Source organism: Mus caroli, unplaced genomic scaffold (assembly GCF_978045245.1).
Source record: "Mus caroli unplaced genomic scaffold, Mus_caroli_1 scaffold_17, whole genome shotgun sequence".
Classification (NCBI taxonomy): domain Eukaryota; kingdom Metazoa; phylum Chordata; class Mammalia; order Rodentia; family Muridae; genus Mus; species Mus caroli.
In genome coordinates this window covers 90,696,235-90,722,287 of record NW_028227272.1, presented here as the reverse complement: position 1 = coordinate 90,722,287, position 26,053 = coordinate 90,696,235, and the positions used below count along the sequence as shown (strand labels likewise).

The 26,053-nt window shown below is 49.0% G+C and overlaps 1 protein-coding gene across 6 annotated transcripts in view; it reads right to left on the bottom strand.

The window, feature by feature from the left end:
* The window catches only part of Dop1b (DOP1 leucine zipper like protein B), a 117,212-nt gene that overhangs the window by 88,299 nt on the left and 2,860 nt on the right, over positions 1–26,053 (bottom strand). For 5 of the 6 annotated variants that reach the window (XR_015045668.1, XM_085832051.1, XM_085832054.1 and 2 more), the window contains exons 2-4: positions 25,108–25,272; positions 2,263–2,444; positions 1,452–1,622 (exon numbers count right to left, since the gene is read on the bottom strand). Coding sequence is in view for 5 of the 6 variants with exons in the window: in XM_085832051.1 (XP_085688177.1) it covers positions 1,452–1,622; positions 2,263–2,444; positions 25,108–25,245 (491 nt within the window). In the remaining variant the exon portion in view is untranslated. Of the gene's footprint in view, positions 1–1,451; positions 1,623–2,262; positions 2,445–11,272; positions 11,603–25,107; positions 25,273–26,053 lie in introns of those variants that run through there. The other variant, XM_085832055.1, reaches the window with a different exon arrangement.

Sequence of the window (26,053 nt, the reverse complement as noted above, 5' to 3'; positions counted from 1 at the left end):
TCAAGGTCAGGTCTGTGAGGAATCGAGTGTGCTTGGCCCAGGGAGTAGCACTATTAGAGGTTTGGTCTTGTCAGAGGAAGTGTGTCACTGTGGGGGTGGGCGTTGAGATCCTTCTCCTGTTTGCCTTTGGAACAAAATGTAGAACTCTCACTTCCTCCTGCACCATGCCTACTGGGATGCTGCCATGCTCCTGCCTTGATGATAATGGACTGTAAACCTGTAAGCCAGCCCCAGTTATATGTCCCTTTATAAGAGTTGCCTTGGTCATGGCATCTTTCTACAGCAATGGAAACCCTATCCAGAGTACCAAGAGTGGGACATTACTGTGATAGTCCTGACCATGCTTTTGTTTGGAGGAATGTGGATTTGGGGACTTCGGAGAGCAGTGGAATGCTTTAAGTGGGGCTTGACAGCCCATCCCAATAGGAATATAGAAGACTTTGTTGCTGAGAGTGGTTTGAACTGTGCGACCTGACCCAAGAGGTTTCAGAGAAGAATTTTAGTGTGGCCTAGAGACTGTTCTTGTGATATTTTGGTGAAGAATGTGGCTGCTTTTGCCCCTGTCTGTCAGAAGAGTTTATCTGAGGCTAAGGTAAAGATATTTATACTAACTGTATTGGCAAAGGAAGCCTCAAAAGAGCCCAGCCTCAAAAGAGCCCAATGGTTTGTCTCATGAGAACCATTTTGATCGAGTGTAGCAAGCATTGAAAGGAAAATTACAGAATGTATGGATCAAAGAATAAAGGAGCACCAGGAAGGGGAATGGAGCTGAATCCTGTGTTCAAGGGGAGTGGTGGCCTCCAGACAGCATCTCACCCAGCTAGGCTTACTGTTGGGGTTTGCTGTTGACCAAGGAATAGTTCTATCTAGGCCTTATTATTATTATCTGGTTAATTGCTTTCTTTTTCCTTTTTTTTTTTTAAATAACCACTTTTTTTAAGATTTATTTATTTAACGTATATAAGCATCCTATTGCTGACACACCCGAAGAGGGCATCGGATCCCATTACACATGGTTGTGAGCTACCATGTGGTTGCTGGGAATTGAACTCATGACTTCTGGAAGAGCAGACAGTGCTCCTAACCACTGAGCCATCTCTCTAGCCCCAGTTGCTTTCATTTTTAATCTGAAATGAACTACAGTACAGAAATAGAGGACACGGGCTTTTGATCTGGATCTTGAGGAGTAGTGGCCATGAAAAGCTTAGGCCCAGGCATGGTGTTCATGCCTTCAATGCCAGGAGACAGAGACAGTCAGATTTCTGAGTTCAAGGCCAGCCTGGCACAGAGCAAGTTCCAGATAAAGAAGTTTAAGTCTAAGAGTGGTGGTACATGCCTTTAATCCCAGTATTCAGGAGAGAGAGCAATGCAGATCTCTGAGTTCAAGGCCAACCTACAGAACAAGTTCCCGACAGATAAGAGCCTGCAGCCCAGCCATGATCTCCACCAACCTTTCATAGATCTCAGAGCCTTCTTCCAGGCCCGGCAGCAGGCCCACGAGGAAGGCCTGAAGACTGGGCAGGAGCAGTTTCTGCAGCGGGAGGAAGTACTTCTCATACAGGCCAAGCAGCACGGGCCGGACCGACATGGCGGCATAGGCCAGCAGGGGGAACAAGCCACAGCTTGGGAAAGACAAGAAGGGCAGGGAAGAGCAGTCAGGACCCTTGTCACAGACTCCACAGGAACAGCAGGCAGAGGGGAGCTCTGGGGTTTGGTTTGGTTTACATTTAGTTGCTGGAGATGAAACCCAGGGCCTTGCATAGGCAAAGGCCAAGCTCTACCCTAGTCCCGGATGGGAGTTTTAAAGAGCAGCTGGAACCATTTAACTGGTGACAGACAGATGCACATTTGAGATGAGATTGTTACATGACACCATTAAGTATAAAGCAGGCACCATCCGGGTCCTCATTACACACAGTATACATGGAGCCTGGGGGCAGGTGTTTCTGAAGGTGGCCAGCTCCTGGTGACGGCTTGATGACTAGCTGCTGTGAGGTTTTTACCCCCACACATATTTTGCCGCCACTTTCCTTTAAAACTTCTTGGGAATTCCATGTAGCTCCTGCTCTTCCTGTCCGACATACAAGCAGGCACCGCTGCACTGGGCCTATCAGTGCTGGGACCGATCCCAGGGCCTCGTACATGCTAGGCAAGCACTCTGACAACTGAGTGCCAACCCTGGCCCCTTGCCTGTCATTTTCCAACTGAATTGAAACACGGCTCGCCCGCTGACGAGAGCGCTAGAGCAGGAAGCAGCTGTACCTGTACAAGAACAAGTCCCTGGCCAGCCATTTGGTTCCCACAATCTTGAAGATGATCTCGTAGGTTTCTAGGGCTTTTAGGTGAACACCACTGGGCAGGGCAGGATGCAAGCACTGAGCTAGCCTCTTGCTGATGATGAGTCGCCGTGGTAACAGGGAATACTTCAGGTTGCTCTGGAGAGCCTGCAACACAAGGGAAGGCAAGTGAGAGGGCAGCTATGCCGCTTACAGACAAAAGCAAATCTGTGGAGGTCAGAACACAATGTGGGGCAGTGAGACAGACAGATGGACAGACAGACAGACAGAGAGGGGTCACACAGACAGACATTCGTGAAGGCTCCAGAGACTCAAAGCCAGGTTCTCTGGGGCCTTGAATGTCTGGAAAGGCCCTGCCAATGCTGGAAAGGAGGCAGACAGCTTCTTGATGATACCATGGCACCGCAGACAGACAAGGGCTGTATACACCTCTATTCCAAGAGACCAGCAGTCCCATAGGGATGAAGGGACACTCACCAGCAGGAACCAGCACAGACAACCTTCCCTTCCTACGAGGAGCCTACTGTGTGCACAGAAGCTCTGGATATTGCTGGCTCAGGAAGAAGGGGGTCTCGTTCACCCCATGTTCTTCCGCTCAGCTACCCAGCCATGCAGTTTTGTGTGGGTCTTATACATGGGGAGACAGCAGTTTCTGGCATCTCTACCAACTAGGGAATGTGTCAGGAACAGGAAAAGCACACTGCAACCCCACTAAGATACGTAGCAGCCGTACCCTCAAGCATGCGGGACACAGCCTTCTTTATACCATAGTTTTTCAAGCTGGGAATATAGTTCAGTGCTAGGGACTACGCTTAGTGAGTGCAAGTCCCGGGCACTGAAAACAAACAAGAAAACCAGGTTCCCAGAGACTCTGCCTTATAATACCATCTGACAGGGCTGTGTGGCAACCCACACCCCCAGGTTATTTGCACATGTGTATCTGTACTGAGATCATGCAGGGTACACTCCAGGTTTTCTGAGAACCACTCAAAGGACCCTGAGCATGGTTGTAGTCTGCCTGGCCTACTCCATCTCCACTTTCTTTTTCTTTTTTGGGTAGGCGAGTGTGTGTATTTGCACAAGTGTGTGCATGTATTTGCACAAGTGTGTGGAGGCAAAGGTCAACATTGGGTGTTTTCCTCAATCATTCTCTACCTTTTATAAACAAATAGAGACCTCCATTTCCTCTGGGTGGCGGTGCACATTCTATAATGAGCATGTGGTAGTCACAAGACAACTTACAGAGGTAGTTTTCTCCTTCCACAGGTGGGTTTCAGGGTCGAACTCAGGCTGTCAGGCATGCATGACAAGTACCTTTATCCTCTGAGCCCTCTCGCAGTCCTCCATCTTATTTCCTGAGACGGGATCTCTCACTAACCTGGAGTTTGCTAAGCTCCTGCAGTGGCCTGTGTTCACCTCACTGACATGGATACTACATGGGCGCACTGCTGCACCCCACTTTTTCACATGGGTTCTGGGGTCACCCCAGGCCCACAGGCTGGTACTATAAGCCCTTTACCAATGGAGCCACATCCCGGGCCTGTTACCTCACTTCTTAACACCAAACTGTCACAGCATGGCAGTGTTTGCTTTCTGCCTACACTTGGCAGCAGCTCCCTCACCAGAGTGCTCCTCTGCCCACCAGTGACTCAGCTCAGTCCTCTCCTCTCCTAGGGAGGGAGCAGGGACCCCACAGAGTGAAGGCCGTCTCATACATCTCTGCAGATGTCAGCATTCCAGACAGCAGAGCTTGACCGGATCTAGGCGGCCTGGAACCCTTGCTGTACCAGGTATGTTCCAGCCCCAGGTCAGGATGGCTGGCCCTGGGCCATGTGCCCTCGGGGCCACGACAGGTTTCTGCCTATACACAAAGATATTATATATCCACCTCTAAAATGAACTCAGATTAGGTGAGAGTTAAAGGATAAACTAGAGATTATCAACAAGTATAGCAGCATCTGTTCTTTGGTAGGGTGCTCTCAAAATAGGATTTCACTGTGCAGCCCGGGCTGTCCTGGAACTCGCTCTGGAGACCATCAAGAAGTATCTTCAAAGGATGAGGCTGTAGCTCAGCTGCTTGGGTGCAAACACCTAGTGTGCGTGAGGCCCTGGGTTCAGAGCCCTGCAATGGATACAGCAGGCATGGTGACACATGCCTGCAATCCCAAGAGGCATGGTGACACATGCCTGTGATCCCAAGAGGATCAAAAGGTCAAGAGAATCCTAGATTACAGAGAGAGTTCCAGACCAGTTTAAGGCCAGCTGAGGAGATGAGATCCTATCTCACGGGGAACAAAAGTATCTTGATACATTGTTTGGATCTTGATACATTGTTTAGATCTTGATACATTGTTTCGGAAGGGTCTAATTGCCTAAAACTAAGAGAAGTCCAGCAGAATAAAGCATATACTTATTTAAAAACAAACACAATTGCAGCAGCCACTTAAGTCACAAGCTGTGGTGAGAGGATAGGAACACCAACAGATAAAGCAGACAGGAAACACATGTGGGCAGTGAACAGGAAATAGCACACATTTTGTGGGTCATTTTCAAACATACACAACAGGCAGAAGACCAGGTGGCCATCACCCTGCTTGGCAGATAACTTAGGTCCAGTCCTAAAGGCACAGCACTTAGATTTCTCTGAGACCAGTGCCTGACTGAGAGCAGCAATGAGCTCGCTCCTCAATGTGTCTTCTCAAGTCCACACCAAGTTTCCTGTGTGTTCTGTGTGTCCTAAGGACTCTTGCTGTTTGTGGGTTCAGCAATGGCACTCAACAACACAGGCAACTGGGGCTCATGATATACTCAAGCCAAGACCGTCTGTGGAACTGTGTGAGTCTTCTGGTATAGGCTTCAAAAGCCAATTTGAAGATCGTCAGACACCTACTCCTACCTTTAGGCTCATAATCCATGGCTGGGAGGACTCATCTCTCAGCCCAGGCCCCTGAAAAGCACAGGCTGACAGAGGAACAGACCACACTGAGGAGTCACTGAGACCTGGGGGCCTATCTGTTGCCAACCTTCCCTATCTTGACTGACAAACCTCTTCTTATAGGTGCTCCTTATCCCCAAGGATCTAAGATCTCTATGGATGCCTGAGATATTAGTACAAGCCATGGGTATTCCATGGCCTATGTATTCCACATATACCCGGATAATACCCAACTTACAAATTAGGCTCTATAAAAAGCTGACAACAAAGCCAGGCAGTGCTGGCTCAATCCCAGCACGTGGGAGGCAGGGGCAGGGAGAGATCTGTGAGATCAAGGCTAGCCTGGTCTACAGAGTGAGTTCTAGGACAGCCAGGGCTACATACACATAGAAACCCTGTCTTGAGAAGCAGACAAACAAACAAACAAACAACCCAAAGCTGACAACGCTGTAAGGGGACAACTGTCATAGCACCCTGTAAAAGATGTTAATGTCCTATGATGCTCACACTTCCTGTGATGCCTGTGTGGTAAAGAAGTAAAGGACATGTGCAGGCATGGTGAGGCAGTGGGAGAGTCACTGCAACATGGCAGTGTGACGACACTACAACCAAAATGCCGGTCAGAGGTCAGTTCACATCCTGAATAGACTTAACATCATTGAACTATAGTCCCAGAAATGTTGAGGGTGGACCCAGGCTGTGTGTGCCCCCTGGTGAGGGTGGACCCAGGCTGTGTGTGCCCCCTGGTGAGGGTGGACTCAGGCTGTGTGTGCCCCCTGGTGAGGGTGGACTCAGGCTGTGTGTGCCCCCTGGTGAGGGTGGACTCAGGCTGTGTGTGCCCCCTGGTGAGGGTGGACTCAGGCTGTGTGTGCCTGTAGTCTCAGCTCCTTTGTGGGTTGATACAAGATTACTGGAACTGAGAAGTTGGAGACTTTGAAGACATCCTGGACAACACAGCAAGACACTGTATAAAAAGGATTAAATGTTACCTTTCACATTATATAACAATCTTAAAATGGAAAGATCCCGTGCTTCACCCTCTTGCCAGCTGCGTTTTTGGAAACAGGGTCTTGCTATGTAGTTCAGAGCTGGTCTTAACACATAGCCGTTCTCTGGCCTCAATTTCCCAAGGATTTGAAAACAGCCTGGGTGACACAGCAAGCACTGTGTTGTCTCAGAGAGAGAAAGGTGAGAATGGCAACTTCTATACTGTGTATGTGCTACAACCATTTCAAAGGGGAAAGACTCTGTCTCAGGCAACAGAGAAGTGAGGGCTGTCACCCATCTTCCCTGAGAACAGTTAGTTTTGACACTTGAGATTCTAAGCATATGCCATCATGCCTAGCTAGCCCCACTGTTACCTCTGCCAGTAACACACCTCAACTCCCATGTGCCTATGTATCTGACATCAGGGCCCATCCAACTTGGCTGAGAAAACTTCAAGGGCTTGAAGTATTGGGTGTAAAAAGGGAGCCCAGCGCAGGATCAGCTACCCACTCATGGGAGGTCGGCCTCTTCCAGCTCCCACACAGTGGGATGGACCATCTCCTGCCTGCATATCCAGTCCAGGAGACTTCCCCTGTGCTAATTTGGGGTCATCCTGCACATCAACTGCATCCTGGCCCAGCTGAGGAGGGCCTCCACTCTGCTGCTCTTTCCAGCCTGCGTGAGAATGCCGCCGCTGCTGCTGCTGCTGCTGCTGCTGCGGAACAGGTGTCTCAGTGAAGAAGGCTTAGCAAATGCTCCCAGGGCAGGCAGGTCACAGCTGAGCAGGCCACAGTGGGGTTTATTTTCAGGAAACTGGAAGTCCAGATTGGGTTGACCATTATGCCTAACATACACAATTCATGAGACACGGTCTACAAATATAAACTCAGAGAAGTGGATGAGCTGGGAAGAGAACATAATTTCCAAAGTCATTTTCAGTCAGCTCCATGGAAAGGAAAAATAGGACTGAGCAGGAAGTTGTCTTATTTGTTTAAGTTTCCTTATTTGTTTCACGCAGGAGCTATCTAATCCTGGAACTACCATTAGCATATAATTGCAATATTCTTGACCTCGTTACACCCATAGGCACAGCAGGTTGACCTTAAAACAAAATACCAGGAGCAGAAGGTATAATGTCTTATCCCTAAGTCGTAGACTATCTGCTTTGCATGCAGAAAGCCTGGGGTGGATTCCCAGTCCCCAGTATAGATAAATAATAAAACAAAAATAAAATGCATGTTTAAAGAAGGGGGTGGGGATTGAATTATAATAGCCTAGGTTTATGACTAGAAGCAGAGAAAGAGCTCACTGTGTCCACCCCAGGGCGTCTCTGCACCTCACTTCAGTTCCTCCCAGTGCAGCACAGTCTGACTGCAGGATCCTCTCCAGGACTCAGCTGTGTCTGAAAGCTTGGACAGTGAGCTCCCTCAGTGTTGTTCAGGTGGGAGGACCTGAGAGCAGATCGGAAGCCTCTACACGGCACATAATGCTGGATGTGGCCACATGCACACCAGCCCAGCCATGGGTGGAGCAGTAGGTGGGGGACAGAGACATGAGGATCACGTGGGCTTACTGGCCATCAGCTTAGCTCTAGATTCAGTGTGAGACCCTGATTCAACATCTCCTCTGATCTCAGTGTAGATGTACTTCTATGTGTGTGTATACGCTACGAACACTTCATATACCACACACATACACACACACATACACATGTGCGTGCATACACACAGACATGCAGGCATGCACACACACTTGTAGACACATGCATGTACACATACAAACACACACACACTCACTCACACAAGTTCCCAGAGGGCACAGGCCAGAGTGCCCCTGCAGAAGTCTATGCTTACTGCAGAGGGCCACATGCTGTCTGTACAAAATGTAAACAAGCCAACTTAACATATGCCTCTCATCAAGCCAAAAGGCACAACAACCACTGCAGTAAAACACTACAAGTTTTCCCCTGGAAGCCTGCCATCTTTACAGGGACGTCCGTTTTACAAAGCAACAATGCAGTGAGTCAGGCTGGCCAGGTTACCAAGCCTCGCCATGGGACACCAACAGTGCCCTTTAGACCAGACAGGTGGAGAACAGATGTGACTTCCACTTAAGGCAAGTCAGGGACTGCCAGCACCAAGTGCTGTGACAGATGGCAGTGACATGAGAGGGTGGCTGCATGAGATGAACTGGAGAAGGGGGCCCTGGCCTCGCTGGGTCACTGCAGGGCACTGAGACCCACAGTAAGCAGAGCCACTGCAGGGCACTGAGACCCACAGTAAGGAGTGAAACCTTGAAATTTCACTGGAGAGTGATGTGGTTTCAACCTCTGTGTAAACAAGAAGCCTCCTTCTCCAAAGGTCACAGGGTGAACAGCACCACGCTGAACTCCCTCAGTGAACTCTAACCCAGCAATGCCAGCATGAGTCAGTTCACAATGAGGCTTTCGACACCCACGGCCGCCACCCTCGCCTGATAAGGCTTCCGGAGAGGACCTGTACAGGTCAGGTCAGCCAGTCATCCCAGTAGCGACATACATTAGAGACTAGGATTTTCTTTTTAAAAGTTTTTAAGCCAGGTATGGTGGCACACGTCCTTAGGACCAGCACTTGGGAGGCAGAGACAGGCAGATCCTTGAATTTGAAGCCAGCCTGGTCTACAGAGTGAGTTTCAGTACAGCCAAGGCTACACAGAGAAACCCTGTCTCAAAAAACAAAAACAAAAACAAAAAAACAAAAAACCCAAAAACCTAACTAACTAACTAACTAACTACTTGGGAATGCAGAGGCAGGCAGGCCTCTGTGAGTTTGAGGTTAGTCTGGTGAGTTCCAGGACAGCTAGGCTGTGACATAGAGAAACCCTGTCTTGAGAAGACAAAAACCAAAACCAATAAATAAATGAGCAAGCGAGTGAGCGAGAGAGTGGATATTTTTCTTAAGTCAGCTGCGGTGACTCAGGCCGATAATCTTAGCACTTTCAAGGCAGAGGCAGGAGGACTGCCATGAGTTCAAGGCCAGAAGGATTCGTCCTAGCAATCAGCTAGGGCTTTCTGAGCTGCTGCTGGGTGGTGGGTATCTGCAGAGTCAGGATTTGAACTAGCACAGTCACAAAAGTAGAGACAGAGAAATGAAGGGAACTGGCTAGTGCGGGCCAGGCCCAGGAGCCAAGCACAGCTGTAGGCTGGGCACAGAGGGAGCAGCTTTTATTAACCCAGAGTGGGCTCTGTCAGGAAAACTATGCTCCCATAAAGAGTTCAGGAAGCCACAGTAAGGCCAGGGGTCTGCACTACGGACTGGGTCTGAGTCGGGCTCCTCCTCTCAATGGCGGCCAGGCTGTCGCAGGCTACCTGGGTGCCAAGGCTTCACAGTACCTTAATACATAGAGTACAGGCACACATATACACACAGACATACAACCTACACAGACATATATACACCTCTGCACGTGTACACACACACAAACACACACACACACACACACACACACGTTACCCTCTACATATGCACACACTCTATACAGGATCACCAGCATTCAATACACAGTGACATCTTACATGTACAAAGACACACCCCTGCCCATGAACACACTGGCACACCCCTTCACATGTATCTCCCCCAATTAAAATACCCCCCTTGCACACACCCACCCACACACGCATGCACACACACATGTATCATGAGTAACAAGATCTTAAACTACACAGGGTGCCCCAATCTCTTGGTTATGATGACACAGGAATCAATGTGCCAGGACAGAAAACTTTTATAATTTCTGAGACAAGATCTCACTGCGATCCTCCTGCCTCAGTCTTTTGAGTGCTGGGATTATAGGTGTGCCTCCCAGGATGGACCCAACACGAGAAACACACTGCGCTCAAGCGGCAACATGACACCCATGTGGACGTGGATGCTGCTTTCCCCTTCTCAGTTTATCTCACGTGTGTGGCTTACATACATGTGTGGAGCCAGAGGCTGACGACAGGCGTTTCCTCCATCACCTCCCACCTTATCTGCTGGGACAAAGTCTCTTACTGAACTTGGAACACAGAGATGCAGCTAGACTAGCTGACTAGTGAGCCTCCTCAGTCCTGGGACTACAGGCATGCACCATTTTACACGGGCTCTAGGGGTTTCCCCTCGGTCCTGAGACTCCTACACCGAGTCCTTTACAGCCAGAGCTGCCTTCCTCCGCATTAAGATTCTTTGACTTCCCCACCTCAACACTAACCTCCATTTTCCTTGCCGCCTCCCCACAGAGGAGCTTGGAATAGCTGTGGTGCTCTCAGGGCTCTCCCACTGTTCTAGACCAGGGTTCTATTCTTTTTAACAGCACCTCATACTCTGGCCACTTGACAGCTAGCAGAAGACATGGACCTCGCTAAATAAAAAAACTCTGCTGTTAGGGAAACTACACCGAAGGAAACTTCGAGGAAGCCCCTGGAGCTTACAGAGGCAATCGCCCTTCTGTTTTGTTTTGTTTTGTTTTGTTTTGTTTTATTTGTTTTTGGAGACAGGGTTTCCCTGTGTAGCCCTGGCTGTCCTGGAACTCACTTTGAGGCCTCGAACTCAGAAATCCACCTGTCTCTGCCTCCCGCTGGGATTAAAGGCGTGCACCACCACGCCCGGCTGGCAATTCCCCTTCTGAGACCAAGAGCTCACAGACATAGAACTGACCGCCACTCCAGGCAGAGGCAAGGCCTCTGAGTTCCATCAGAAAAGAAGAAACTGGGAGGGAAGGCTTGGCGAAAAGCCTACCTAAGCTTGCAGTCCATGCGCTGCTGACAACTGGGAAGAATTTAAGAATGAAGAACAGCATGCTGCACATCGGAGAGCAACAGGAGGCTTGCTTCCACGGCGGCTTCCTTCCAGAAGGAGTCACTATTTTTCTTTTTAAACATACTGCCATCTACATACAAATGACATGTGTAACAGACCGGCAGCAAGCTTATGTAGATAAATTTGTTAAGGCCTGAGCCAGGAGAGAAGAAAGAACAGCCTGGGGACAGAGCGGTTACAGATCCTAAAGAGGCGTTAGTCCCTGAAGCACTACTTACCACAGTGTTCTCTGGAAGTCACACAGGAGAACACAGCTGGCACTGCCAGTGGGACCGAGTGTCAGCTCTTCCCCCACACTACCATCCAGAGATCTCTGCAGCCGCACATCAGGCGGGGCAAGAATGTCAAAGGATGTAACTGAGAGTCCCAGGCTGGACTGAAGGTTACAGCTCTCATGGACACACGGGGGACTTGGTTTCATCAGCTTTGGTCTGGTTTGATCCTACCCTGGTCTTCCTTCTCTCGGATGTTTGCTTTCCTGGTTCAGAAACAAGCGGTCTGCACGGGGTCTGGAGTCTATTAAAGAAGAGCTCTTGGTGGCTGGGTGGGAAGAGGCAGTACCAGTGCGCAGAGGAGCACGCTGCAGAGGACGATGACGTTATGGGAGCCTGGCTTGCTCTATGCAGAGCAAAGGAGACATTCGGGACAAAGAGCAAGACACTGTGGTTGGCATACGGGGCGCTGGAATAACATGGATCCCCAGAAACACAACAGGGCTCTGTGCTTGGCCTCTGTGGTAACTCAAGAAAAGCCCTGGCCCAGCCAGCCTACCGGGCTGCCAGCCAGCTGCAACTTAATGCAGACAGGAGCATTCTGTACCTTTCTATTTTCTAGAGTCACAGGAAGACTTACTTGTTTTAATTTTTTATTTGGAGGTTTGAACCCAGGACCTCTGACATTCTAGGCAAAGGTTCTGCCCCTGAGCTACATTCTAAACAAACCTCACGCCTTCCTTTTCCTTTTGGTAGCACAAGGGTGGGAGGCTGGGGGGGGTAGTGGGGGAGCAGAACCTGGTCAGGCAAACTCAGCTCTACCCTTAGCCTCCCTCTGCAGCTTTGAGGGACACACAGACACTTTTACTGTCAACTGTCAAATATGTCTGCACAGAACCAGGCTCCTGCTTGGGTAAGGGGAACAGATAGGCTTGGTTGGATACACTTGGCTGTATGGGCACAGACTATCCAACCATGAAATCCTAAATAAAGAAAATACAATGTAACTTATAAAGTCAAAATTCTAGGGCAATGCTGCCCCTCAGGGGACATTCGGGGATCTCTGGAGACATTTATGACTTTTTCTATTTGGGGGTGGAGGAGGGGAGAGGGTATGCTGGCATGTAGTGGACCAGAGGCCAAGAGGTTAACAAACATCTTGCAGTGCACAGAACGGACCACCCCAGATGCCCACTCCTAAGGCTGAGGCTCTCCCATGCAGAGGAGCAGGACTGGTCTCAGGCTTATGCAAAGGAAAAGACACCTCAAAAACCACAGCTTTTTGAGTGACCAAGCACAAGAGTGAGTTTATTCTTCTCTTTACCTATCTTCTTTCTTTTCCTGCCAAGGGCTAGGATGTCTGCCCCAGGCTCAGGCATTAAGTTCTTACACAAATACAAAGAATACCACAACAAAAACTGCCCATTCTCCGAGGAACAAAACTAACCACACAGTAAGTGCTTGGTCCTTTTCTATCCTTGTAGGAGAAAAAAAATCCCTTCCTGAAGCTGGCCTGCAGCCTTCCTGCCACTTCTTGGCGGCCCAAGAAGTCACAAGGCCACATCTGAAGAAATCTGTGCCACTGAAAAGTGGAGGGCCATTAAATCTGAGGACCAGACTGTCACTTCTCAGCTACCTCAGAACACACTCCCACCGACCTCTGTACACAGCAGGGCTTTCACCCCACACCGGGAAGCGGGGAGTCTGCATTGAACCAGCTGCTCTCTCACCAAGCTCAGTGCTCCCTCACCATGCTCCGTGCTCCTGCCTCCCCCAATAATCCAATCAGACTGTCTCCAAGACACCGAGGCATCTAGATGTGGCCTCCATTTACATCTTCCAGGCACACCGGCTGAGCAAGTGGCCCAGCAAGCCTCCCTCTCCTGTGGGAGAACAGGCAGGTGCTTCTGCATCTAGGTGGGGAGTCAGCAGAAGCACTAGTAGGAAAGGACCTGTCACTTGCACGACGAGCCTATCATCACGTTACCTATCACCCACATGTACACACACACATTTCTAAGGGCTTATTTACTATACACAATAATGCATACGCGTGGGTAGACAGATGTGATTATAGGTGTCTGCAAAGCCCCGAGACACTGGATCCCCTGGAGTTGGAGCTGGTGGTTATGAGCTGCCTGGCATAGGTGCTGGGAACTGAACTTTCGTCCTCTGCGTACTCTTAACTGCTGAGCCATCTCTCCAGCCCAACACTTCACATATTGATCAGCTGATGAAATGAGACACAGTTACAAAGGAACAGATTCCTAATGAGACAAACAACAGAGGGCGAGACTTCGAGAAACACCAGAGGCCCTGCACTAGAGCCACTGTGTGATGGGGTCCTGCCTAATGACAGCACCTGCCTGTTCTCCCACAGGAGAGGCTTGTTGGGCCACTTGTTCAGCCAGTGTGCCTGGAAGATGTAAGTGGAGGGCACGAGTGCCATTAAACCTTACTGGGCTTTTCTGTTCTTACAGAGGACCTGAGTCCTGTTCCCAGAATCCACGTTGGGCCGCTCATCACTGCTAGGAGCATCAGTTCCAAGAGATCTAACCAGTTCTTGCAGATGCCTGCAGTTCCATGCACACATGCGTGCATGCACATGTGTGCACATACATGCAGGACTGAGAGAGCTTTGTGGAAAGTGTCACTTTGTTTTTCTGTCCCTTCATTTTACCGTGAGTACATCCTCCTGCGAGGCCACAGGCCTCCGTCATCTGAAGGGCACATGGGTCACTTTACTGTCACATTGTGATTTACTTGGAGGCGCTCCCTGACTGCTGGGAGCTACTTCTAATTATTTCTTACCGTATACAACAAGGAAGGCTCTTCCAATTGTCTTTGTGTTTTATGTCTATGGAATTGAAATAAATTTACAGTGGCCCATGTTAATATTCTAATTGTCTATCTGTGGGAAATACACAAGTCACAATGAACTTATCTTCCCTTCCCTCTGAATAGTGGCTCAGGTCTGCCCACACCAAGGGCTAAAGGCAGGGAAGGGCTGCAGCTCCTATAGATGGCAGGATGTAGAATGGAGCATCGTGCTGGCAAACTGTGGCCTCCAAGACATTATCTGTGGGGGCCTGAGACAGCTCAGCAGCCAAGAGCACGTGCTGGCGCAATCCCGAGGGACAGGGTGGGTCTGGAGCTCAGCTCCCTCATGAATGAGCCTGTAACTCCAAGCCATTCCAGCTCCTCCTCCTCCGGCCTCCATATGAGCCCAGGTACATGCACCTGCGCACACACGCATGCACACACACACACACACAAACACACATACATACACACACATACACACACACACACACACACATATACACACACACACATACACACACACACATACAGAGAAATGTTTACAAAATTAAGACAGGCTGGAGAGATGGCTCAATGGTTAAGAGTACTGGATGTTTTTCCAAAGGACCCGGGTTCAATTCCCAGCACTCATACGGCAGTTCACAACTGTCTGTGACTCCAGTTCCAGGGGATCCTCACACAGACACACAAATTGTTGAAAAAAAAAATTAAAACATATCCACTGGAAGGAACTCAACTGACTATTACCTGGAAATGGATCCTGTGTATCTGTGTATCTTACTCAGCAGTACAAGGTACATGAATTATCAGTATCTACCTCTTGGCTGACCTTCAGAACAGCCTGGGTGAGTGAGAAAGGCCAGAGCAGGAGTAACAGGACAAGCCCATTTATACAAATATTCATTTAGTTTACTTTGAGGACAGTCTTAGGTAGCCCAGTCTAACTGTAAAACTATGTATCCGAGGCTGGACCTGAACTGTTAAGTCCCCTGCGTCTATCGCCCAGCTGCTGGGAATACAAGCCTTTACCACCACACCTGGCTGGTTACAGAAAGCGTCTTTAAAAGCAAACTCATTTACAGTGACAGAAAGGAGGGTGACAGACAGCTGTCTGGAGATATGAATATAAAATATATCAAGAGGGAACCTCTGGAGGGGACTGACTCACAGTCTTAACAGTGGCAAGGGGCTCAAGGGGCTGTACCCATGTCAAAACTCCACCAAATCACACTTAGTATGTGCAGTGTTGGTGTCGTGGCTCAGTTGGGTTTTTATAACAATGCTCAGGTTACTGTGTGTCAATAAAGCTTGGAGGGGGCGGGGCCCACTAAAGGACAAACAGGAACGCCTATATTAGTCTCAAATGCCAGCCTGAAGGTTGGTGCTCATGTCCAAACAGTTGTATGGACTGAAAAGCTGCCAGGTTTAACTCCGACCTTTCTGTATCAGTCTCTTTGGCTGCCTTAAAAAAATACTGTGGAGTGTGTGCTTTAAACAACACAGCTTTACCTCACAGTACCGCAGGCCATGGTCCAGGGACAGCTGGTCCAGGTCTCTTGGAGACTTGCAGATAAGTGCCTTCTGGCTGTGTCTTCACGTGGATGCTTGGACGGTAGACAGAGGGAGAGCACCTTCTTTTCCTTCCAAGGGCACAGTCCTATCAGATAAGGGCTCACCCTATGACCTTATCAAATTGACTACTAATGACGCTTTCTCCAGAGCGTCACTTGGGGGTTGAGTCTTTAGCAGAGGGACTCACCAGGTCACTAGCTGCCTCCTGCACTGTGACCTCCTTCTGCTGGAGTACATGCTGCTGGCCTTTAGTTACTGGTCACTGCAGAGGCAACCGTCTGTGTGAACTTGGTCAACTTCTATCCCTCCAGCAGACTGGAAAGGATGAACTAAAAAATTCTTTCATTCGAGCACAAAATAAATAAAGACTATACTGGTTACAAAATATTAAAAGTGCAGTAGACTCCTCTGCAGACAGAAGAGTCTGCATCCCCAAAAGACCCACTTCCACCTTGTCATGTTGGAGTGGCTCGCATTGGGCAACTGAGTCACCAAGGTCCTTATAATCCACAGTAAAGGCTGTGATGTCATCCAAACCCGGTCCTGGGCAAACACACCAGACCTGAGCACTGAGGCCACACGTTGGAAGCAGGGGTTCGAGCTGATCACCATCAGTGGAGAGCATTAGAAGGCTGCCAGCAAGCAGCTAACACCACAGCTCCAAACCACAGTGCCACATGCTAACAATGGAGAACTGGGGGTGAAGAGAGAGACAGCCTGGTTTCATACGGCTGGAATGGGCATCTCGTCACTCTCCTTATTAGGGCTGGGCAGTGGGAGTGAGGAATGCTGGGGTAGCTGGTCAGGGCAGAGAAGAGAGGCCCCATACTGCGAGGATGCATACTTAGAGGACGCCCCACAGAGTTATCCCTTCTTAAAGGAGTTCTGAGATGCTGGAGCCAGGGCTCAAGTCATCAGGAAGGCAGCCTGTAGGGAGTGGTGGAGCCTGTCCTGAGTCACTGCCAGGTCCTCAGCGTCACTACACAGGCAAAGGTTTCCACAAGGCTCCTGGGCAGTGAAAAGATTTGAAGAAATGACACTGTAGCCTCTGCTGGTGGGTGAGAAAAAGCATCTGAACTGAGCTTTTGTGGTCAGTCATCTGGACTGTCAGACCTACTAATCACTGCCTGAGCAGAGTCTGAACACCCAATACCTTCAAATGGACTGCACGAGAAGACGGACCCTTTCAAAGGTATACTTATTCCAGGGATATAGTGAGGCATGTGGGGTATACTTATTCCAGGGAGTCTCACTGATGTCCTTATGAGACAGGACAGACCTCAGGGAAAATGAAAAGAGGGGCATGGGGAGGGGAAGGAAGGAGCCCCCACCCCAGAGTCTGGCTGCAGTCTAGAGCCAGCTGGATAGAATTTTTATATATAAGTAAGTTCACGATGGAGGTTGCCTACTCGGGGCAGTTTTCTCCTTCCATGGAGAGTTTCCTGTAGGAATGTTAAAATGGCTCTGACCCATGCTTAATGCTAGAGTGAACGCACCCTTGAATTTATCCTTACTCCTCTTATCTGCAAAGCCCACCACTTTCCAAGAGTCTCATAAACTGAATTGTGGAGCTTGTTTATGGCCCACACATGCCTCAACTCCCCTGTCTCACCACAGTAAGGACTCCTTGCATTCCTGCGACCTTGGATTTCTGTCTTATCACCCTGAAATCCTGTCCTATACACCTCAGGACCCACCCTTGGGTCCCATTTCCTAAAAAGGAAAAATAAAAATAGCAGCTCCTTAGAAGCCTGTGGAGCCATCTAACTTCAAAAGCCACCAAACCGTACACACAGTCATCACCAAGACACCTGACACTGCTCTCTCTTGAGAGGCCCACCCACCGTGGGTACCAACTGTCCTGTTCCTCGGGGCCCCTCTTTGTCCCCCTATTGCCCAGCTGAAATAGGCGTTAAAAACTTTTTCTTAAGAATCTCCGTCCCTGCAGCATACAGATTCACCCTGAAATTCTCTTCTGCCCCAAAGCCAAGAATCCTGAATTCACCTGAGTACAGGCCTCCACACAAAGTCCTCGGGCTGCTGCAGGGGTCCTCTGTTTCCACTGCCTTCCACATTTAAAGAGGCGGTCTCCAACATCCCCATGGGACAACCAGGCTGTGACAGGGCCGCCCCTTCCCCTTGCTTTTCTCTAGCTCTGCTAAAGAGTTCTCCACCCAGAGCCAGGCGTGGTGGTATACACCTTCAGTCCCAGCACCCAGAGGTTGAGCAGGGAGGACTGCAAGATCAAGGCCAGCCTGGTCTACATAGTAAGACCCTGTCTCAAGACTACACTAGAGATGCCCGTCCTCGCCGGTTAAAATGTTAACTACCAAAGGAAATTTCTTTAGCGTCAGATACACCAGAATGTCTGATGGCCTTGGCAGACGCCTCCATAGTTAGTTTTGTCAGACAAGTCTGGTAGCTGCCTTCCTGCTCTGTTCCTCCTTTCCCTCCCTATAAAAACCCAGGGGCCCCCACAACCAAGGGACTGAACCACAGGGGCCCCTCTTTCCTCTAAGACTCTGTTTCTAAACCAGACCACACCTATCCCTTTACCGTGCCTCGGACTCATGCCAACATCACTTACCGCCTCCCTGCTGCTCCCTCAGGCCTCTGCTCAAACGTCATGTTAAAAGAGAGGAGTCACCTCCGTCTAACAACAGCCACTGCCTCCTTGCACCCCACTGCCCACATTTAGCTTTCTTTCATAGTAGTCAGGACTCGATATCACACTGGGTACTGTCCCAGCAGTAAAGCCTCCTACTCCACGTGAACCTGGGCTTTGTGTTGCTGCAACAGTCCAGCACTGGAGATGTGCAGTTTATTATGGCATCTGACATCCTTTGATGAATCCACTACAATGTATACTATGCACTGAGTGGCTTAAATGATGTCCTGTAACAGAAAGCAGCTGAAGTCACTCTCAGCTGACACTTCAGGTGTCAGCACAGTGGCTCCTCCCAGCAGCTCTGGTAGTCTGCCATGCCCATGGTGTTCCCTGGATGGCAGGTGTGTTGTTCTGAGCCCTGTCTTCATCACCCATGATATCTACATCTGTGTCCACGTCCCCTCTTCCTTTTTTCTTTGTTTGCAGGACTAGGAGCTGAGCCCAAGGTCTTAAGCACAGTGGGTAAGCCACAGCCCTCCCAATCTCCTTCTATGTTATTAGGTTGAAGTCTTCACTGGATTGCCAGTGAAGGGACCCCTATGAAGACTATCTATAGTCCAGGCAGCCTTTAAACCTGCTGTCCTCTTGCCTCGGCCTGAGCTACCAGACCTGGCTCTAATATTCCCCTTCTGTGGTGGTGCTCAGCTTTATTCCCACGTGGGAGGCAGAGGCAGGTGGGCCTCTATGAGAGCATCCAGGTTTCTATAGCATGTTTGAGGTCAGCCAGGAATACATAATGAGACTCTAAACAAAGCCCTTGACCTTAAGGCTACCCATCACAGTGGGTTCCAGCCACATACTGATCACTTCACTTCAGCTTTATCATCTCTGTCAAAAGTCTATTTGCAGATACAGTTACATTCGGAGGGAGCAGAAGTGAGGATTTTGATAAGTACAATTCAGCATACAGCAGCCACTGACAGCTGCTTGACCTAAGGGAGTTAGCTAACAGTTTCTGACGACACAATCACACCCGCCTCACTTGGGCAAAGGAGGAAGGCTCCTTGGCCGTGAGATGGCGCACACCCTGTTCTCCACCGTACAACACTGACAGGAAAAGGTAGGAGAGTCCGACAACAGCCTAGCTCCTGAGTCAGGCTGGCCGCCTGAGCCCTCCTCCACTGGCTGAGGCCCGAGCAAGGATGGCAAGTAGCTTTTATCTATCTAGTAGCTTTTTATCTATTCTACTTTATTCTGCATGACAGTGCGGGGATTGAAAATACAGGCTCACATGTTAGGCAAGGGTGCTACCACAGAGCTGTACCTAAGCCCTTCCCTTGCTTTGTATTCTGAGACAGGGTCACACTAACTCGCACAGGCTGGCCTTGAGCTCACTCTGGAGCCCAGGCCTTGTATTTGCCACACTCTTTCCTCAACCTCCCAAGTGCTAACAGGCCAGGCCAGCACCACCAGGCCTAGGGCAAATACTATACAATATGGCACTGCAACTCCTTAACGCACAGTAAGTTCCCCACAAACGACAGCTGTCATGTGCCAAGCTGGGAGCAGACTGTTACTGTCACTCTGCCTCACTCAAGTCTTGCAAACCCTTTAGCTGGATATTCTGGCCCGCTGACTGATTATAGCAGCAGAGAACAAGGCATGTGGGCACAGGGCTGGGGCTGTAGCTGAGTGGTCCCTTGCTTTAAGCCCTGGGCTCAATCCCATTACCACATACACTGGTGCACTATGGTGGGCGGGGTGGGGAAGGGTAGGCAGAAAGGTAAGTTTGGGGCTGGCAAGATGGCTCAGTGGTTAAGAGCACTGACTGCTCTTCCAGAGGTTTTGAGTTCAAATCCCAGCAACCACATGGTGGCTCACAACCACCAGTAATGAGATCTGATGCCCACTTCTGGTGTGTCTGAAGATAGCTACAGTGTACTTAGATATAATAGTAAATAAATCTTTGGGCCTGAGCGAGCGGGGCCTGCCAGAGCGAACGAGGTACTACAAAATTCAATCCCCAGCAACCACATGAAGGCTCACAACCATCTGTACAGCTACAGTGTACTCACATGCATAAAATAAATAAATAAATAAATAAATATTAAAAAAAAGAAAGCTGAGTTTGAGGCCAACTTGAGATACATGCGATCTTGTTCCTTGCTTTGGAGGGGATAAGAGACAAGCAATACTGCCTGAATGACAGGGTGGGATTTCTTGGGTAAAATCTGTAGCAAAGGTAAGCTGTTAACTAGAACTTGTACCCACTGCAATACCACAAATAGGGTCACCTCAGTGAATAAATCTTAGGGAGGTCAGGTGTTCGGCACCACACTTCCTCCTGGAAAGGGATGAGTGGACTCAGTTTATATTAATGAGGGCTGTGTAGGTGGAAATAAGATGAGTCCTATAGGATGATGGAACCTGCCAGCTCCATCCGACTCAGGAGTCAGGTGTGTTGACGGCAGAGCCCCTTGCACTGCCTCAGTCCCTGGCTCAGGATCTGTTCACTCTTGCTGAAGCCACTCTCTCTGTTTCCCACATCATTAGGACAAGCAGCAAGAGTAACGTTAGGTATAAGTTGTTGTTCTCAGAAACCAAGCCCTTTAAAACATCCAAGACACTGTTGACCCAGCACCGACATAGCCCTGGACACCAGGAATATAGCAGGAAGACAGAGCCCCGGTGCCTTAGCTGTACTCATAGTCACAGATTAGCTCTCTAGGCTCCAGCTCTCTCATCTGAATTGGGACAACAGAATAATCACTCCCCTGTAGTAGAGTCAGGACCCACTAGGCAAGCATTAGCTACACTAGACAGGATGGTTAATATCAACTGTTAACTTGACAAGAGAGAGAGAAACCCCTGTGTGAAAGTTTCTAGACTATCATAACTGGGGTAAGAAGAGCCACGCTAAATGTGGGCGGTTCCATTCCCTAGGCTGAGTAAAGAGAGGTCAACTGAGCACCACTGCTCATCTCTCTGCTTCCAAAAAATAGAGGCTACGTTACCCACCACACACACTCCTGTTGCCAGGACTTCTGTGCAGGCACACAGTGCCCAGAATACATGCCAGCAAAACACTCATACATTTGATAGCTCACTTTCTCTCTTTCTCCCTTTTTCTTTCTCTCTCTCTTTCTCCCTCTCCCTCTCCGGGGACTAGAGAGATAACGAACAAAGGTTCCTCACTCCAAACCTGATGTCCTTAGGACTCACATGGTAAAAGGGAAAAATGACTCCTTCAACTTGTCCTCTGACCTCTAGATGTGTACATACATACATCCCCATGCATACACATGAGGGCACACAAACACACAAATGTTTTTAAGTCACAATGAGTTGTAATTTCATATACAGTAGGAGGGCTATTTTCAAAAAAACCCCCATGAAGGTCAGTATTATAAGGATGAGGAGAAGATGGTGTCCTGGGGCATTGCTAGGAGCCATGAACAGTGGCACAACTGTCATAATAAACAGCCTGGCCCTCCCTGAGCGAGTCAGTCCATGCTTTCCCCTAAGCCCGAGGACCTGAGGTCAATACACAGGCCCCACGTGGTAAAAGAAGCTGCTGATTTTTTTTTTTTTGCAGTAAACAAATGTTTAGATAGTTTAATTTGCTTAATCAATATAGAAAACCACAGAAACTGTGCTCCTAATGAACAAACCATTCCACTGAGCCCTAGAAAAAGAAACTCCAAACAATAATTTGGGCTCTTGAGTAATTTCATTAATGTGCACTGTCAATATTCACAGTACATTTCTTCCTAATGCGTACAATCACTTTGCTTTGAAATTTCTACCATGCAATACTTAGAAAACTTTATTTTAATACTTTTTTTGTTTTGTTTTGTTTTAGGTATTTTCCTCATTTACATTTCCAATGCTATCCCAAAAGTCCCCCATACCCCCTCTCCCCTACCCACCCACTCCCACTTCTTGGCCCCGGCGTTCCCCTGTACTGGGGCATATAAAGTTTGCAAGACCAAAGGGCCTCTCCTCTCAATGATGGCCAACTAGGCCATCTTCTGCTACATATGCAGCTAGAGACACGAGCTCCGGGGGTACTGCTTAGTTCATATTGTTGTTCCACCTGTAGGGTTGCAGACCCCTTCAGCTCCTTGGGTACTTTCTCTAGTTCCTCCATTGGGGGCCCTGTGTTCCATCCAATAGCTGACTGTGAGCATCCACTTCTGTGGAAGGTACAGATTCTTATCAGGTGTCCACTGACCTACACTGACACACACCTACACCCCCTCACATACAGTGGCACAGGCTCACCCACACAGAGGCATGACTGTAAAAAAGAAAACAACAAAAAAAAATACAGAAATAAGCATAATATCACTACTCACAATAGCCAAAAAAAAGCTAGCCTTCAAAAGATAGGCTAGCCTTCAGTCTTGTAAAACCAGATGGCATGTGGCCACAATACATGTGGCAACAATCTATCCACGCACTGGTGAGCCTTGTGGATGTAATGCTGTGTGAAATGAGCCAGACACTCAAGACTGAACATTGCATAATTTGATTCCAGTGCAAGGGCCCCAGGGAGAGACAGCAGAATAAAGCATGCAGGTAGGTGGCCAGGCGGTTCAGTGGCAGTTTCCTTCTGCAAGATGACATTTTTCTGGAATGAGAAATTCCATGGCGGCACGGCACCGTAAAATGTACTAAAAAACATGCACTGCACACTTTAAAGTGGACAAATGCATTGGATCTCAATCAAGAAAAACAGCCAGATGCAGTGATAAACACCTGAAATCCCCGCACTTGGGAGAGGAGCCAGGAGCATTTGGAGTTCAAGGCCAACCTTAGCTATATGGTGAGTTCAAAGCCAGCCTGAGCTATGTGAGACTCTGTCTTAAAAACCCACAGAGGAGGGGCTGGAGAGATGGCTTGTGGTTCAGGGTGCTTGATGCTCTTACAGAGTCTGATTACCAGCATCCACATCATGTGGGTCACAACCACCTGTAACCCCAGCATAGGGAGGACCTGCCACCCTCATCTGTACACAACCCTCAGTGCGCACGCGTGCACACACACTTTAAAATTAAAAATAAATCCTTTTTTTTTTTTGAAAGGCAGAAATGAGGATCACAACTGCTTTTTTTCTGAGATAAACAGGCACAGTGTTCTTTCCTGTTTTTCCTTTTGTTAGCTTCTGAAACAGCACAATGGCTCAGGCTGGTTTTGAACTTATCCTGTGTTTCAGGCTGCCTTCAGCTCCTAGCCCTCCTTCACTTCCCTCTGCAGGGAGCCTGGTGTGTGCTCTTAGACACTGGGTGGGTCAGGCTCTGAGGAGTAAGATATGCCTCAGTCTCCAGCTATGCCTCTCAGAGTAACCCTTTGACCTGAGCATGGCTGGAGCTGTCCAACCACAGAGACTCAGGCTTCTGTAGCCTATGTAAAGACAGGCCTCAGGAGTAGACATTAGTCTCTCCTATTGAGCGCCTGCCTGTGACATTTCCATGTAAACATCCCTTCCAGGAGACCAGGAGTTTCCTGGCCAATGAGTACTAACCTCCTATCTCACCAAGCCCAGGACAGCCATCTGCCAGGCTGAGATGCTTGCCCCACCCCCACGCCTATGCTGGGACTGGAGCCCAGGGCCTTAGGCGAGCCAAGCAAGCTCTCTGAGAGCTGCTTTCTGGCCTCAGAGGAAAGAAGGTGTTGAGAGGGGCACATGGGAGTGGACATAACAGCTGTCCAGGCAGTGTACCTGGCTCAATCTGTCCATTCTTCACTAATCCCCTACCCTATACCTGGGAAAGATAAAGGGAGGCAGCCTCTGCTCAGTGGGGTTTGCTGGAGTCCCCTGACCTAAACAGAGATGGGAATCTTCCAACTCCCACCTGATACTCATGCTCCAAAGCCAAGTGATGGCCAGACAACCTCAGAGGGCACAGACTCTTCTTCACCACAGTGGCTGTCCACTACATGTGGTCTCTGAGAGTCCCTGCAGAGCCTTCCCTTTGGGCAGCACAGGAAGGTCATAAAGAGATAGCTGGAGCCCCCTTTGATTCACTTGGATCTTCCCAGAGCACAATCCTTCTCCACAACCACACACACACACACACACACTCTCTCTCTCTCTCTCTCTCTTACTCTCTCTCTCTCACACACACACACTTTCTCTCTCTCACACACACACACACTCTTTCTCACACACACACTCTCTCTTACACAAACACTTTCACATACACATTCTCTCTCACACACATACACAATCTCTCTCTCTTACACACACACTCTCACACACAGTCTCTCTCTCACACACACAATTCCACAACTCTCTCTCACATACATACACATTCTCTCTCTCTCTCTCTCTTACACACACACTCCCACACTCACATCGAATCTGAATAACTGAATAATACTGGCCACTTTACATCCCGTCAATACACAGACTTAAGGAAAAAAGCCATCCCAGCCCTGTGTAGTTGTCCACGTCTTAAACCCCAGCACTTGGAGGCAGAGGCAGGTGTATCCCTGAGCTCGAGGCCAGCCTGGTCTACAGAGACTCAGGACACCCAGAGAAATCTTGGCTGGAAAAACCAAAAAGCAAAAAGAAAAGACCACTGCACCATATCAACACTATAAAATACCAACACAGTATCTATCCGTCTTCTGTGCTCCAAAGACACTGGAAGTTAATGTAGTGACATGAACCAGGCGAGGGTGAGTCTGAGCGACAGAAGCCCTGGTTGTTCTTTTCTGTCTTTCTAGCTGTTCTAACCACCCACCCCAAATTCCCCACCATAAGAAGACACCTCCATTCCCCAATGCCACCGTCCCCAATGCCACCCTCCCACAGGAAGTGCCCCAGCACCTTGTTGAGCTTGCCGAGCGAAGAGATGAGATCCGCCCATTCGCTGGAGGACTCAAAGTTTCTCAACGCCTTCTCGATTACTGAGGAGTAACTTCTGTATCTGTAATCGTTCAGTAGCTCCTGCTCCTCCGGGTCCATCTTACATCCTCACAGTGAAGGAGGGATCTAGATGTGAAATCAGAAAACACATGAGGGCACTGCTCCTCCCCAACTCAGAGCACGAGAGACCTGTGTCCACAGACTGGGCTTACTGGGCAATCCAATTCAAATATTTAGCCAGGTTCCTAGGTCAGGCACTGGGTAAATAGAGATAAACAGTTCCCACCCTCACAGATTCCGAGGGACACAAGCTCACTGGGCAGAGAGAAGCAAGAATGCTGGTTCTGCCTAATGGACAAAACTAATTCTAGGAGAGAAACCAACAAAATTATATCCTATGGCTGGCTGGTAATTCTGCATGCCCAAGGCCCCTCCCATCAATGGGCCTTTATTAAACCCAAGGGCGTGCTTTCAACCTAAGAGGTCCACTTAGCAATTCAGTCCTGTATGACTAGACTAGGAGACTGGCAAAACCAAGTAAGAGGACTGGCAAGATGGCTCAGTGGGTAAAGTACTTGTTACAGGAGTTCTGGCCAGATGTGGTAAGCAGGTCTGTAGTCATGGCACTAGGCAGTAAGACAAGAGAATTCACTTGAACTGAGAGTTCAAGGTTAACCTCAGAGACATGGTAAATTCAAGACCAAGCTAAGATGTATGAGATCCTGAGGATCATGACACAGACAGACAGACAGACACACAGATGTACAGTGAGGAGAGGGGGCATGAGATGCTGTGGGGTGGGGGATGGTAGGGAAAAGAAAGCATAAGCTTAGTGGAAACGGCCAGCCAAGCAAGATTATGTATCCCGTGACTCCATTTGGATGACATATCCAAGGTGGGCAAGTCT